The sequence below is a fragment of the Hemicordylus capensis genome, chromosome 4 (genome assembly GCF_027244095.1).
Source record: "Hemicordylus capensis ecotype Gifberg chromosome 4, rHemCap1.1.pri, whole genome shotgun sequence".
NCBI lineage: Eukaryota > Metazoa > Chordata > Lepidosauria > Squamata > Cordylidae > Hemicordylus > Hemicordylus capensis.
In genome coordinates this window covers 224791837-224805229 of record NC_069660.1, presented here as the reverse complement: position 1 = coordinate 224805229, position 13393 = coordinate 224791837, and the positions used below count along the sequence as shown (strand labels likewise).

Below are 13393 nucleotides of genomic sequence, written 5' to 3'. Positions count from 1 at the left end.
CAGGGGGCCCGGGCATGTCACATCTGGATACCCTCCATTCTAGGAGGAGATGAGGAAAAGGCTGCAGGTTTGGTCATTCTCCCTTGGAAGTGGTGCAATTCTGAAAAAGCCCTGCAAGAACCCTTTGCCCACACCCAGCCCCAAGACATCCTCTGGGCCTTGTTCCCCTGCCTTGGAGAAGAGGAAGCTAAAGCATGCTGGTGTCTTGTTTCCAAAGCTGGTGTCTTGTTTCCTAGTCCCTTAGCTAGGACCCATGTAATTTGACAATTGGAGGATCACCTGCAAACAAGGGCAACATTTCCTGGCCAATGAGCTCTGAGATCAGTCCAAAGAGACTCTTTCTTTCTTTGATCCCAGTTTTCTGCCCCTCGGAGCTGGGCCTGCATTCCTCAGATCATAGCTATGCTTCCTGCTTATGGCGTCCAGGCAGATTTTCAAGCCCCACCCCTACCCCCGCACATAGGTCAAAAGGCTGTAACTGGGGATTGTTGCTTCAACCAGAGAGCAAACGCATTGTTTAGTCCATGTGAACCATCAGCTCCCACTATGCTCAAAGGAGAAGCCTCTTTCCTCACAGGTATGAGGAAAGAGGGCCCATAGTCCAGTAGTGGAACCAGTGCTTTGCACGCACAAGGTCTTGGGTTGAGTCTTCTTCATCTTCTGTTAAATGATCTTAGCTAGCCAGGGAAAGGCTTCTGCCCAAGAGCGGCTGTCAGCCAGAGTAGGGCAAAGTGAGCTAGGGGTATGACTTGGTAGAAGGCAGCTGCATTGGTATGTTCAGCAGATAGAGCCTGGCCATTGCACTCCCTTCTGAAGCGTCGTTGGTGAGGGCTGTCTTGCCAGTGCTATGCAATGTATTCCTCTTCATCCCTTGCTTGTTTCCTTGGGTGGACCACCTCACCCACAATCCCAGGCTGCATCCCAGCTGGTTAACCTAGGCAGAAAGGGGAGGCAATTTCTATCAGGGCTATGGGCCATCCTCATTTCCAGATTCCTGCTTTACTTCCTCTCTTTCAGGTCATCCCAGAAATCTGGCCCATGTTGCCCCGTGTCCTGGGGGACCCAGGTTGCACCATTTTCTGGGGGACCCTCTGAGGGAAGAGCCCAATGAGGCAACCTTGGTGCCAGGACCCCTTCCAGGACTTCATGTCCCCACTGACATTCTGGGGAAAGAGCTCAACGAGGAAACCTCAGTGCTAGGATCCCTTCCAGAACCTCACGTCCCCACAGATATTCTGGAGGAAGAGCTCAATGAGGAAACGTCGGTGCCAGGATCCCTTCCAGAACCTCATGTCCCCACTGATATTCTGGAGCAAGAGTTCAATGAGGAAATGTTGGTGCCAAGATCCCTTCCAGGACCTTTCATCACCAATGACATTCTGGGGGAAGAGACCAATGAGGCAACCTTGGTGCCAGGACCCCTTCCAATACTTTGTGTCCCCACTGACATTCTGGGGAAAGAGGTCAATGAGGACACCTCAAAGCCAGGACCTCTTCCAGGACGTCACATCACCAATGGTATTCTGAAAGAAGAGCTCAACGAGGCAACCTCAGTGCCAGGATCCCTTTCAGGACCTCACATTTCCACTGATATTCTCGAGGAAACGCTCAATGAGGAAACCTCGGTGCCAGGATCCCTTCTAGGACCTCACATTACCAATGACATTCTGGGGGAAGAGGTCAATGAGGAAACCTCAGTGCCAGGTCCTTCCATCCCCACTGGCACTCCAAAGGAAGCAGCTTTTGTGTCAGAGCCCTTACCAGAGCCTTCCATTGCTGACAATTACCTTGAGCAAGAAGTAGAAATCCTCAAAGGATTACAGAATGACTATGTCCAGCGGCGTAAGTATTGTGGCACCTCAGAACCCTTTTGCATAGACACCCAGCACAAAGTTCAGCTGGAGTTTTGATACTCAGCCCAAATGATGGACCAAGCACTAGCACTGCCCCTTTTTGTAAGACACCAGCACTCCGCCTGGTCAGAGCATACAACACTTGTTCCTTTTTGCTCTCTTCGTTGCAGAAATGAGGGTTCGCCGCATTTCCAAGCAGTTCCCTCGTTCTCTCCGGGCCATCAACCTGCAAATCGGACACACACGGACAAGGCTCATCCACAGTGAAGTGCGGCTGCAGCGGTGGGGAAAGGAAGGTACGTTTGCAGCACACCCCTGAAGTTGCTGCTGGGCTAAAAATGGCTCTTTTGCTCTCTGTTTCCTTCTCCTGAATGTTGAAATGTTTGATTTGAGTCTGCATCTAAGTTTCGGAGGGGAGGCCTGTGGGTGGGTTATCAGTGCTTGCTGAAGTGTTCCTTCGTTTTCTGTCTTTCAGGTGACCAAGCTCTGATGCCTGTAATTCAGACAGCTTCTCATGGTGAGCAGTGAGGGCAAGTGATGGCAGGTGTGGTAGTATGCCAGCGTTTGCGGCTGACCACCTGTTGCTTCTTCTCTCTTGCAGATATTCCTGAAGGCCCTGCTGCATGTCTCCGCCCCCCTGGGTCTGGTTCATCATTATCTTCTGCCTCGCTGGAAGTTGGCTCCATCCCACCCTCCGCCTCCACCTCTTCTTTCCTCCTGCATCCCTCTCCCCCTCCTCCTCCTTCCCCACCTCCTCTAGAGCCGGACCTTAGCAATGTAAAAGAAACGCTGCAGAGTTTGATGGATTTGCAGTTCCATCAGCTGAATGACCATAAGTCTCACAGAGGCAGCACCCCTTTTCCATCCTCATTGTTGTTTTCCAATCTAAAACACTTATAGTCTAAAAACAGAGATGGGCAAGCAATAGAGGAAGGAGAGGGAAGTTGAGGTGGGACAAGCGGGGAAACGATGTGTATGTATTTCAGCTGCACCTCCGTAGGACCAGAGAGACCCGGGTTTGAATTCTCATCCAGCCATGAACCTCGCTGGGTTACTTTGGGCTAGTCACTTGTCCCGCAGTCTAACTTAACTCTTAGGGCTGTTGGGAGGAAAAAATAACCATGTATACCTCCCTGAGCTGCTTGAGGAAGAGCAGAATGTGAATACTAAATTCATGAATGCTGATAATATGAATGCTAATATCAGCCCTTTTGAATTCAAGCTGGGCTGAAACAGGAAACCAAGGAGGATGACATACAATTGTGCTTATCACAATCCTCCTTATAGTGTTGTCAATGTACATGGGCAAAAGTTCCCGGCCACCAGGAGCATACAGTCTAAAGTTTAGCTTTGGAGAGAGAAGTGAGGAAGAGGAGGAAAGCATAAGGGGCATTCAATTCAAGCTGATGGAGCTGCCTCTGCTGAGGCATTAAGCCAAAAGCTGCACAGAGGAGGTGGGTTGCATTGGAAGGATAGGAGAGAGATGTGGGCCCACATGAGTGGTGGTTCCAGACCCAAGGGTCAGTGAGGGAGAAGAAAAAGAGTAGTTTTAGAGAGCAGGACTGAAGGTGGCTGAAGACAGAAGCTGGAGGAGCAAAAACCAACCAGACGGGGTGCAAGTTGGGGGAGGGGGGAGGATCAGTGCAGAGGGACAGGGTGGGGCATAGCCATGGAGGGTTTTCAAGGTAGAGATGGGAAGTCTGTGCTGGGCATGGAAAGGGACTAGAAGTCAGTGCAGGGACTGGTATTGTGGAGGACAGGCCCCTTGACCCTGTTTGTTTTCTTTCCTTCAAGGCCAAAGAGACCTCCGCAACTGCCAGGAATGTTTGCAAAACCTCAAGGCACTGAGGGGACAGCTCCGGAGACTGCGGAGCAGACTGGCAAGGGTGGAAGCCACTATGGGGATCCTGGTTCCTCCAAGGGAGCTGGATGTTGATGAGGAAAAAGAGGAAGACAAAAACCAGACAGTGCTTCATACATAGGTAGCAATAAAATGCTGCATATTTATTTAAAAAATATTAAACATTTGTTTTAATAGGATAGGATGTAGAGATAAAACAGCAATAGAACATGCATATTTACTGCTTAAAAATTAAAAAGTTGATTTTAAAGAAAATATAGTTGTCTTACTTTGAATATTCTTGGGTAGAGTTGGGTAAAAATGTCTTTGGGTCAAACCCAGCCACAGAAAAGGCTCTATGGCCTGTCCACTTGGGGCCAAGAGATGTTCTGAGAGGTTCAAGAGGTAGCTCAAGATAGACTTCTCCTTGCCAGGAGGCTTATACAGAGATTGTCTGCCCCAATATGTATGGTTAGGAGGCCTGATTTTGGCCCTGAAGAGGGATCTACCTCTTGTGGAAGAGGATGGAGTGGTGATGCAGAAGGGGAAGCTTGATTTAGGGCAGGGCTGCACAACACCAGCCCTCCAGCTACTGTTTGACTACAGTTCCCATCAACCCTGACTTTTGCCTAGTGCGACTGGGGACTATGGGAGCTGTAACCCAACAACAGCTGGAAGGCCCAAGTTGTGCAGCCCTGGGTTAGGTGAACCACTCAGGGCTGCTGGGTGGCAGGAATAATGGAAACGAGGCCAAGTGTTCCAAATGGAAAGGAGGCCAAATGTTATTCTCCAACCCCCTTATTTTCCACCAAGAGCCAAAGCAGCAGCTAGAGGCTTGGATCCAGGCAAAGAGTCAAGCTGAGTGACTGATTTGGCCCTGGGGAAGCAGCTAGGAGGTGCCCTCCCCATTTCCTTTGCAGGAAGAAAAGCCATGGGGGTGGCTCTCTGTGGAGCATGACACTCCCAGGAGAAAACAAAAAAGGCAACCTCCATATCAGCCTCCTCCCAGGGCCTTCCGACCCTGCTGATCTTCCAAGGAAAGAACCAAAAGAAGCACCCTCTGTATTAGGCCCTCTCCCAGGGCCTTCCATCCCTGCTGAGACTGAGAAAGGGACCTAAAGAGGCAAATTCTGCATCGGGTCCCCATCCAGGTCATCCCATCCCTGCTATGAGCAATCTCCCAAGTATGGGCAATCCATACTTGGGGGAAAGAACCCAAAGAGACTGGAGACAACCTCTATATCATGGAAGCTCTGCACCAGACCTCCACCCAGGGCAATCCATCCCTGTTGATACTTCAGGGAAAGACAATGACAAGGCACCCTAAGTAGCAGGCCCCCTCCCAAATGCAGGATCAGCAATGAGAACATACTTTTTGTCTCCAGGCCATTTTTCTGCAAGAGGAGAGAGAAGGAAAGCCTGAATTGGAACACTTGTCACTGCAGAAGGTAGGTTTGATATGACTGTAAAATAAGACAGCAATGCAGGAAATGCTACATTTGAGCCTATGGTTAGCTACACAGCTCAGTGACCAAATGCCTGTCCTTGACCATCTCTAAGAGCCCTTAAAGATGGTCAAGGACAAAGACATGTTTGCTCTTGATGCTCATCGTGCATGCACTGGGAAGAGTCATTAGAATCAACAGAAGGTGCCTTGTGAATGGGATACATTGGGCTTAGTACCTAGAAAAACACTTTAGCATAAGAGTGCTGTGTCCATGAATGCAGTAATACAAAGAGGTGATGTTTCAGACAAATGGTGAGCCTGAATCAGACAGCTCTAGGAAACTACCTTGTTATTCTGACAATGATTCAGGAATATCATCCAATCTTCAACGTCAGGTTCATTTGAAAAGTGAAGAGAGAGTTTCTGTAATCCTGGCACCATTATTACATTCTATTAACATTATGCTAATTAACTCGACAGGCATACATTGATTTTCTTGAAAGGATTCAATATCCTGGCCCAGAATGACCAACATTTAATCTACTAAAGTTTTTAACTTTAGAGAAATAAAAAGCTCAAGGAGATATGACTGTTTTGGATGCTCTTTAGTAATAATTGAACTACTTTAATAGAATTTCCTTATTCTGCTGAACCAGATGGCTGAATTCTGAAAGCACATTTAGCTAATAGTTTCTCCCCCCACTGCCCCTCTTCTTCTGATAGGGGATAGTTAGTTCATATCTTTATCAATATATGCCAGCCCAGGACCAACTCCAAAAGTAAATGGGATATTTGGCCCAGGGGTTGGGGAGCCAACAAATGAGCAACTGAAAGTCCCTTGCTGTTGCCTAGCAACTAATACACATCCCTTTGCCTTGACTCAGCAAAATTGTGCCAAATCAGATCTTGACATGGCTATCACCATGACAGTGACTGGAACAAGGCAAGAAAGGATGCACCTTGTCAAGAGAAAGGCACATTGCCTGCATTGCTCCACAGGATGTCCCAGCACTCTCTATGTAGGGACTGAAGTGTCCAGCTTTTAAAAAATGCTTGATTTGACTTAACTTCCAGTTAACAGAAGCTCTGCTCACAATCACAGCGACAATGAAGTAAGCTGACCCACTTCCATTGACTTTGGTAAAAGCAGTTCTGGAATGGCAGATTGCAGAAGCATTGTGGGTGGGTTGCCAAACTGCTGCTAGTGGGTGAAAATACAACACAGTAGTGGGCAGAGGCGTATCTAGGGAAAATAGCGCCTAGGGCAAGCACTGAAATTGCGCCCCTGTCCAAACAGGAATGATGGGACTTGTAGTAAACAGTTTCTGGAAATCCCTGTTAAAAGAAACACTGTACCATCTAGACATGGTTGTTGATCAAAACCTGAAAACATGAGCCATCTCTGTAAAAGACTTAGAACAACAGTCAGGAGTTATGTGAGGATTCCAACTGTCATTTTCTCTGTCTCATCTCATTCTTTTTTAAAAACATGACTTTGTCCTAGAGGATCACCTGCCCAAATAGCCACTAGCAAAATAGGGGAAGAAGAAGGTGGCGGGGGGGGGGGGTCTATAAACCAGTGAATGATTCCTGCCAGCCTTTGTCTTATGATGACTGTTGGCTCATGATGGGGTATATGTGCATTCACCACACTAGTGCTTACTTTGACACCAGGAGGGAGGAGGATACATTAGTTTGCCACACTAGACAGAGGCATTTGCAACAGGAGCAGACAGCCAAGTTCTGCCAGGGCCAAAACCAGCCCCTGCCAGACTAAGAAATCATTGTAATTTGCCCCTTCCTGTCACAAGCAGTGTGCTGTTCTTTTATTATTGACTGTAACTCTCCGATATCCCAGTCATGGATGGAAAATTCAGGGTCAATTTACAAGAGACACATTTTCTACATGGGAGTTTCTTCTGTGCAGGTGTTGTGCAGAAACCCATGTGTAGTGACCGCCAGGGGCATAGCAAGGTTGGAATGGGCCCAGAGATGAGATTTTAAAATGGGCCCCCAGCCCCTCAAAGTCCAGGGCCTCCACACACCCCAGGCCCCCAAGGATTTAAGTCTGATATTTCAAAATAAGTATGCTGCCTGGAAATACATTTCACTGAATACACACACGCACACTTCACAATATATAGTGATATACATTGAGTACTATATGTTTGTGCTACTTTTAATGCCTAGAACACACTAGAAACACTAATTATTAAAATGGCCCCCTCGCTGCAGATTAGCAAAGGAGACTTTCAACCATGCAGGGTGAGCCTATGTTTGTTTTCTCAGAATTCTGAACAAATTCAGTAAAATTTGATTCCAGGAGGTTTTTCACATGGGGCTTTTAAAGCCCTATAACACACATCTCCTCTGGAATGGAGGTGCTGCATTCACATGTTGGCCAGATTTACCCTGAAGTCCCTACAAGTTAGTGGGGAGCAGTTCACACATAAGAAAAATAAAATAAAACAAAAGCACACACATGCTTCACAGTTCTCACTCAGACCTTCTGGGTTGCAAAACAACTTGAACATAAGTGCATTTATGAGTGAGTGAATGAATGAATGAATAATATAATATTGTTCCAGAAGTTTTTGTAATTTTCTTCCATCAAACAAGCCACTTATAGGGCTTTTTAGATAGTTTTTGTTTTTAAAGCCAGCAAAGTTTCCACTCTGTTTTAAATTAAATATTCAGACTTCTCAGTCTCCCCGCCACCGCCACCCATATCAAAGCCCTATAATCCCTATATATGGGGCAGGGAGTAAACCACAAAAAGGAATTCACAGTACCTGGCAAAAGCTGTGCTGGATGTTCTGGGCAGAGGGTCTGCTGCTGCAGAGAACTCTGCCTGCCTTCTTCTTCCTGGCTTCCTTGGGGCCTGCCGAGTTCAGGCTTCAGGGAGGCCTACACAGAGGCCTCTCTGTAAGCCCCGCCCACCTGCTGATCAGCTGAGAGGTGGGAGTGAAGAGCTGCTCTGCAGTTTGCCCTCGGAGGATCCTAGGCCTCGCAGAAGGCAAGCAGGATGGCAAGTGGCTGAGGGGCCCTGGGGCTGGGCAGGTGGGCAATGGGGTGGAGGTGGCAGGAACTGGCATGGCACCCTCCCCTCAGTGGCGCCTAGGGCACGTGCCCTGGCTGCCCCACCCCAGTTCCACCCATGCCCCTATCAAGAAGCAAAACTGCAGAGTTAAGCACGTCCAGCTCTGGCATGCATGAGTTGCCCTTAGGACCTTAAACAACCTAAGCTGAAACTTCTGTCTCTCCACATGTCATATCTACCTCTGTCCTGCCCCAAAGATGCCCCTGTGCAACACAGGAAACAAGGAAGAGCACTGGTGTAGCAGCACTGGAATAGCAAATCATTGTTGTTTTATACCTGGGATAAGGAAAAATCCTTTTGCAATCTGTATGTCCTATTGAGTAAGCTTTCTGCTTGACTGTAGTCAGCCATAAGTTTGGGCCAGGAGTCTGGCAATAGCTTGCATTGTTTTTGGATGTACATGGCTCCTGATGCGCCGATATAATCCATATGCTGAAGCCTGCTATAGTACATATACATATTACTTTTGCTGTATTAGGGGGCAAATGTTTATGTTCAAAGCTGAGCAAGGATTTGAACCCCAGATGTGCATATCTGGCACTCTGCATACTGGAAAGAAGAAGCAATACTTCTGCATATACAGTTCTTGAACTCAGTCTGCCTGGTATGTAACAATAGCAGGATTGGGCCACAAGGGGATGGACCATTTTGAGAGTACAAAGCCTAGAAATCACTGCCAGGTTTTATCCCCTATAGAAACAGGTTGCTTTGATTTTCAAGAGTCCAGACTCTTTTCACTGAAGTATATTTATATTAATTTTCCCATGTGCTTTTGCAAGTTTTGTCTTTCCTTTCAATTACATATTCCTATTTAATATACAGAACTGAGTTTGCAGTTCCGATGTGGGGTTACCAACCTTGTTCTGATAGGGCTCTTGTGCTTTTGCAACTGCACACAGACTCAACAAGTGGATGCTGGGGAGAGCTTCACTTCCTGAACTGCTGCTTGTCATGCAACTCTCAATTGCATGGGAGCCCTATCAGAAAAACAAATGAGGTGTTACCAGTGTTCTGGAAGAGTCTGCTTCACTATATTACAATATATTACACCATATTACAGAATCCATCAAAATGAATGAGGATGAATATTTTAGTGGTGCTTAGACATTAGGGATGTGCACCAAGGTTTGTGCACAGGCTCGATGCCGAACCAGTTCAGCACCACTGGGGGTTGGGTGTAGCGACAAGTGGGATCTTTATAAAGGAGAAGACCAGGTCCTTTCCTGTTCTTAGGATGAGTGCCACCACAGCAGGAAGCATGGGGCAGCGGAAAGCAGGTAAGGACCTGCTCTTCTTCTTTTTAAAGGTCCCACTGACCGCTCCCCCATCCCTTACGGTGCCGAATCAGTTTGGAACGTGTCCAAACTAGTTTGGCACCAAACCTGTGCACAAACTTCGGTCCATGCACATCCCTATTAGTCATGACTAAAAAGTCGGGATGTTGCCTGGCAATAAAAACTGTTCTATCTATGGCTAAACTAAATGTGGCTTTAAACACCACTTGGCCCTGTGTGTTTGGATTTCTGTAGTAGCTTTGGGGGGCTCTGCGCCGATCCAAACCGGGACTATAGTGAGGGGGAGGTAAGAGAGATTTAATCCTTTGCCGGCAGCCTAGAGGTCTTGCTCTGGACTGGGATCTGCTTAGGGATGTGCACAAATCAATTTTTGTGCACATCAAAATCAAATTACCCCTGATTTGTTTTGTATCCAAATCTACCCCCTCCAAATCACCCCAGATTCAATTTGTATTTGCTTTGCTTTGATTTGGATTTGGACCAATTAGGAAAACTTAACAAGGTCCTAGGGGTGCCATATTTGGGTGGTGGTAGGTCCCCATGGGTGCCACTTACCACTCAAATATTAAGGCAGTGGGACACTTGGTTGATTTCTAATGAATTTTTAATTTTTTTTAACTGATTTTGAACATTTCTGCCATAGGAAACAATGGGGATTCAAAGTTGCCATATCCTAACCCGAAAATGGATCCCCATCTTTCATTTTATGGAAAAAAGAAATCTAAGCTCTAGCCCTTGTAGAAGTGGCGTTACGGAGCAAAATGTGCAGTCATTATTTTTCAAGTGTTTGGATTCTTTGGTATATAATAACATTTCATCATAATGAATCCCTATGAGGATTCATTGCACACCTTCATTTCTTCTGTTCATTTTGACTGTCACTGGACAGTGCCAACTGTCAACTGTGATGTGCCAACTACACCTCACCCACCCCCACCTGCAAGGCAGTGCGGTACTCATTTTAATTTTTGATTGATTTGATTGATTAAATGCCATCAAGTTGGTATCGACTCTTAGCGACCACATAGATAGATTCTTTCCAGGATGATCTGTCTTCAACTTGGCCTTTAAGGTCTCTCAGTGGTGCATTGATTGCTGTTGTAACCAAGTCCATCCACCTTGCTGCTGGTCATCCTCCTCTTCTCCATCTCTTTCCTCCAACTTTCCCCAGCGTTATAGACTTCTCAAGGGAACTGAGTCTTTGCATAATGTGTCTGAAGTATGATAGTTTGAGCCTGGTCATTATGATAGTTTGAGCCTGGTTCGAGCCTCTGCCTTGAGTGAAAATTCTGGATGGATTGGTTCTATGATCCATTTGTTTGTTTTCCTGACAGTCCATGGTATCCTCAAAAGTCTTCTCCAGCACCAAAGTTCAAAAGCGCCAATGCTTTTTCTATCTTGCTTCTTCAAAGTCCAGCTTTTGCATCCATAGAGTGTCATGGGAAAAACCATTCTAATCTTTGTAGCTGTAGACACGTCACGGCATCTAAATATCCTTTCCAAGGCCTTCATTGCAACCCTACCAAGTGCTAGTCTGCAGTGTGTTTCTTGAAAACGGAATCCTTTACTGTTGATGGTCGATCCTAAAAGGCAGAAGCTATCCACCACTTCAGTGTCTTCATTGTCAATTCTGAGGCTGGTTGCTGTACCTGTTGTCATTAGTTTAGTCTTCTTTACATGTAGTCCCATTTTTTACTGTGTTCCTTGACCTTCATTACTAGAGCTTGCAGATCATCCGCATTCTTAGCTATCAGAGTGGTGTCATCAGTGTAGTGCAGGTTATTGAGGTTTCTTCCTCCAGCTTTAAAACCACGCTCATCTTCTTTCAATCCAGCTTCTCTCAGTATATGTTCAACATATAAATAGAATAAAGAAGGAGAAAGTATACAGCCTTGTCTTACTCCTTTGCCGATCTGGAACCAGTCTGTTTCTCCATGTTCCGTCTGGACTTTGGCTTCCTGCCCTGTTTATAGGTTTCTCATGAGAACAATGAGATGTTCTGGGATGCCCATTTTCCTAAGGATATTCCACAACTTGACATGGTCGACGCAATTGAAGTCTTTTCTGTACTGAATAAAGCACATATTTACTTCTTCCTGGTATTCTTTGGCTTTCTCAATTATCCAACATGCATCAGCAATGATGTCTCTTGTTCCTCGGCCTTTTCTGAAACCAGCTTCAACATCTGGCATTTCCCTTTCCACATAGTGCTCTAATCTGCGTTGGATGATCCTGATCCTGATTTTGCTAGCATGTAAAATTAAGGATATTGTGCAATGGTTTGTGCAATCTGTTAAGTCTCCTTTCTTTGGTATGGGTATGTAGACTGACCTCTTCCAATCTGTTGGCCACTGTGTTGTTCTCCAAATTTGCTGGCATAGTTTGGTTAGAGCCTTGACAGATTCTTCTAATGTTGCCTGCCATATTTCTGTAGCTATTCCATCAATTCCTGTAGCCTTCCGACTTGGTAATGACTGGAGTGCTGATCTAACTTCATCTTTCTGTACTAGAGGTTCTTGCAAGTAGGGAATATCTTCTAGAGTATCTTTGATGTTGACAGCTCTGCTGTACAGGTTTTCAGTATACGCCTTCCATCTCTGTTTGATCTTCTCTGAACCAGTTACTATCTGGCATTCCTTAACATCCCAATTCGAGGTTGGAACCTCCCTCTGAGTTCAGAGATCTTTTGGAAAACTTGCCTTGTTTTTCCGTGTCTATTTCCATCCTCGAGGTCTTTACAGATGTCATTGTAGTATTGCTTCTTGTCTCTTCTAACAGCTTTCTGAAATTCCCTATTAAGTTTTAGGAATATTTGGAAATTCTCTATTAATTTTTAGGAATATTAAAATTTTTAGATTCTTTGGTGTCTAATAACGTTTCCTCATAATGAATCCCTATGAGGATTCATTACCCTATGAGGATTCATTACCCTATGAGGTACCCTATGAGGATTCATTATACGCCTTCGTTTCTTCTGTTCATTTTGACTATCATTGGACAGTGACAACTATCAACTGCCAGGTGTCAACTACACCACCACCACCACCCCACCACCCACACACTGGGGTACTCAGTTTATTTCTTAGGTGTTTTGTAGTGTTTAGATTCTTTGGTGTCTTCATTACACACCTTCATTTCTTCTGTTCACTTTGACCCCACTGCTTTGCAGGTGGGGGTGGGGAATTAGTGGCATCCCATGTTCCAACTACCCTGCAACCCACAAGCCTCTGGGTACTCACTTTTTGTTTTAGAAACTTTTGAGGGGTTTAGACTCTTTGGTCTGTAATGAATCCTCAAAGGGATTTATTATTAGGAAAGGTTATTAGACAACAAAGAGCCTAAATACTTGGGTGGGGGGGGAATCCTATAACATAAACTGAGTAGTACCCCACTGCCTTGCGGATGTGAGTGGGGTGTAGTTGGCACATGGCAGTTGACAGTTGGCACTGTCAAAAAGACAGTAAAAATGAATAGAAGAAATGAAGATGTGTAATGAATCCTCATAGGGATTCATTTTAGGAAAGTTATTATACACCAAAGAATCCAAACAGTTGAAAAATAGTTACACGTTTTGCTCCGTAACACCACTTCTACAAGGGCTAGAGCTTATTTGTTTGTTTGTTTGTTTGTTTGTTTAGTGAAAGCTGGGAATCTGGGGGAATTAATAGGAGGGATCTGAATCTCAAATTGATTTGAATTGAATCAAGCGTGATTTGATTTGTACCCGAATCTAGCCAATGGACCACAGGGATGATTTGTTTTGTCTCCAAATCACCCGAATCAGCTAGATTCGGGTGCAAATCGATTTGTAAATGAATCAATTTGCACATCCGATCTGCTGCAGCCTCTATTTACTCA

The 13393-nt window shown here is 45.6% G+C and overlaps 2 protein-coding genes across 3 annotated transcripts in view; one reads left to right on the top strand and one right to left on the bottom strand.

The window, feature by feature from the left end:
- The window catches only part of MBP (myelin basic protein), a 214827-nt gene extending 206805 nt beyond the window's left edge, over positions 1-8022 (bottom strand). Inside the window, exon 1 of the mRNA XM_053244441.1 lies at positions 7933-8022. The gene's annotated coding sequence lies outside the window, so the exon portion shown is untranslated. The remainder of the gene's footprint in view (positions 1-7932) is intronic.
- The window catches only part of LOC128322689 (uncharacterized), a 42507-nt gene that overhangs the window by 1658 nt on the left and 27456 nt on the right, over positions 1-13393 (top strand). The window contains exons 4-8 of one of the 2 annotated variants that reach the window (XR_008305886.1): positions 1018-1842; positions 2024-2149; positions 2329-2370; positions 2455-3835; positions 5079-5141. Coding sequence is in view for 1 of the 2 variants with exons in the window: in XM_053244437.1 (XP_053100412.1) it covers positions 1018-1842; positions 2024-2149; positions 2329-2370; positions 2455-2753 (1292 nt within the window). In the remaining variant the exon portion in view is untranslated. Of the gene's footprint in view, positions 1-1017; positions 1843-2023; positions 2150-2328; positions 2371-2454; positions 3964-5078; positions 5142-13393 lie in introns of those variants that run through there. The other variant, XM_053244437.1, reaches the window with a different exon arrangement.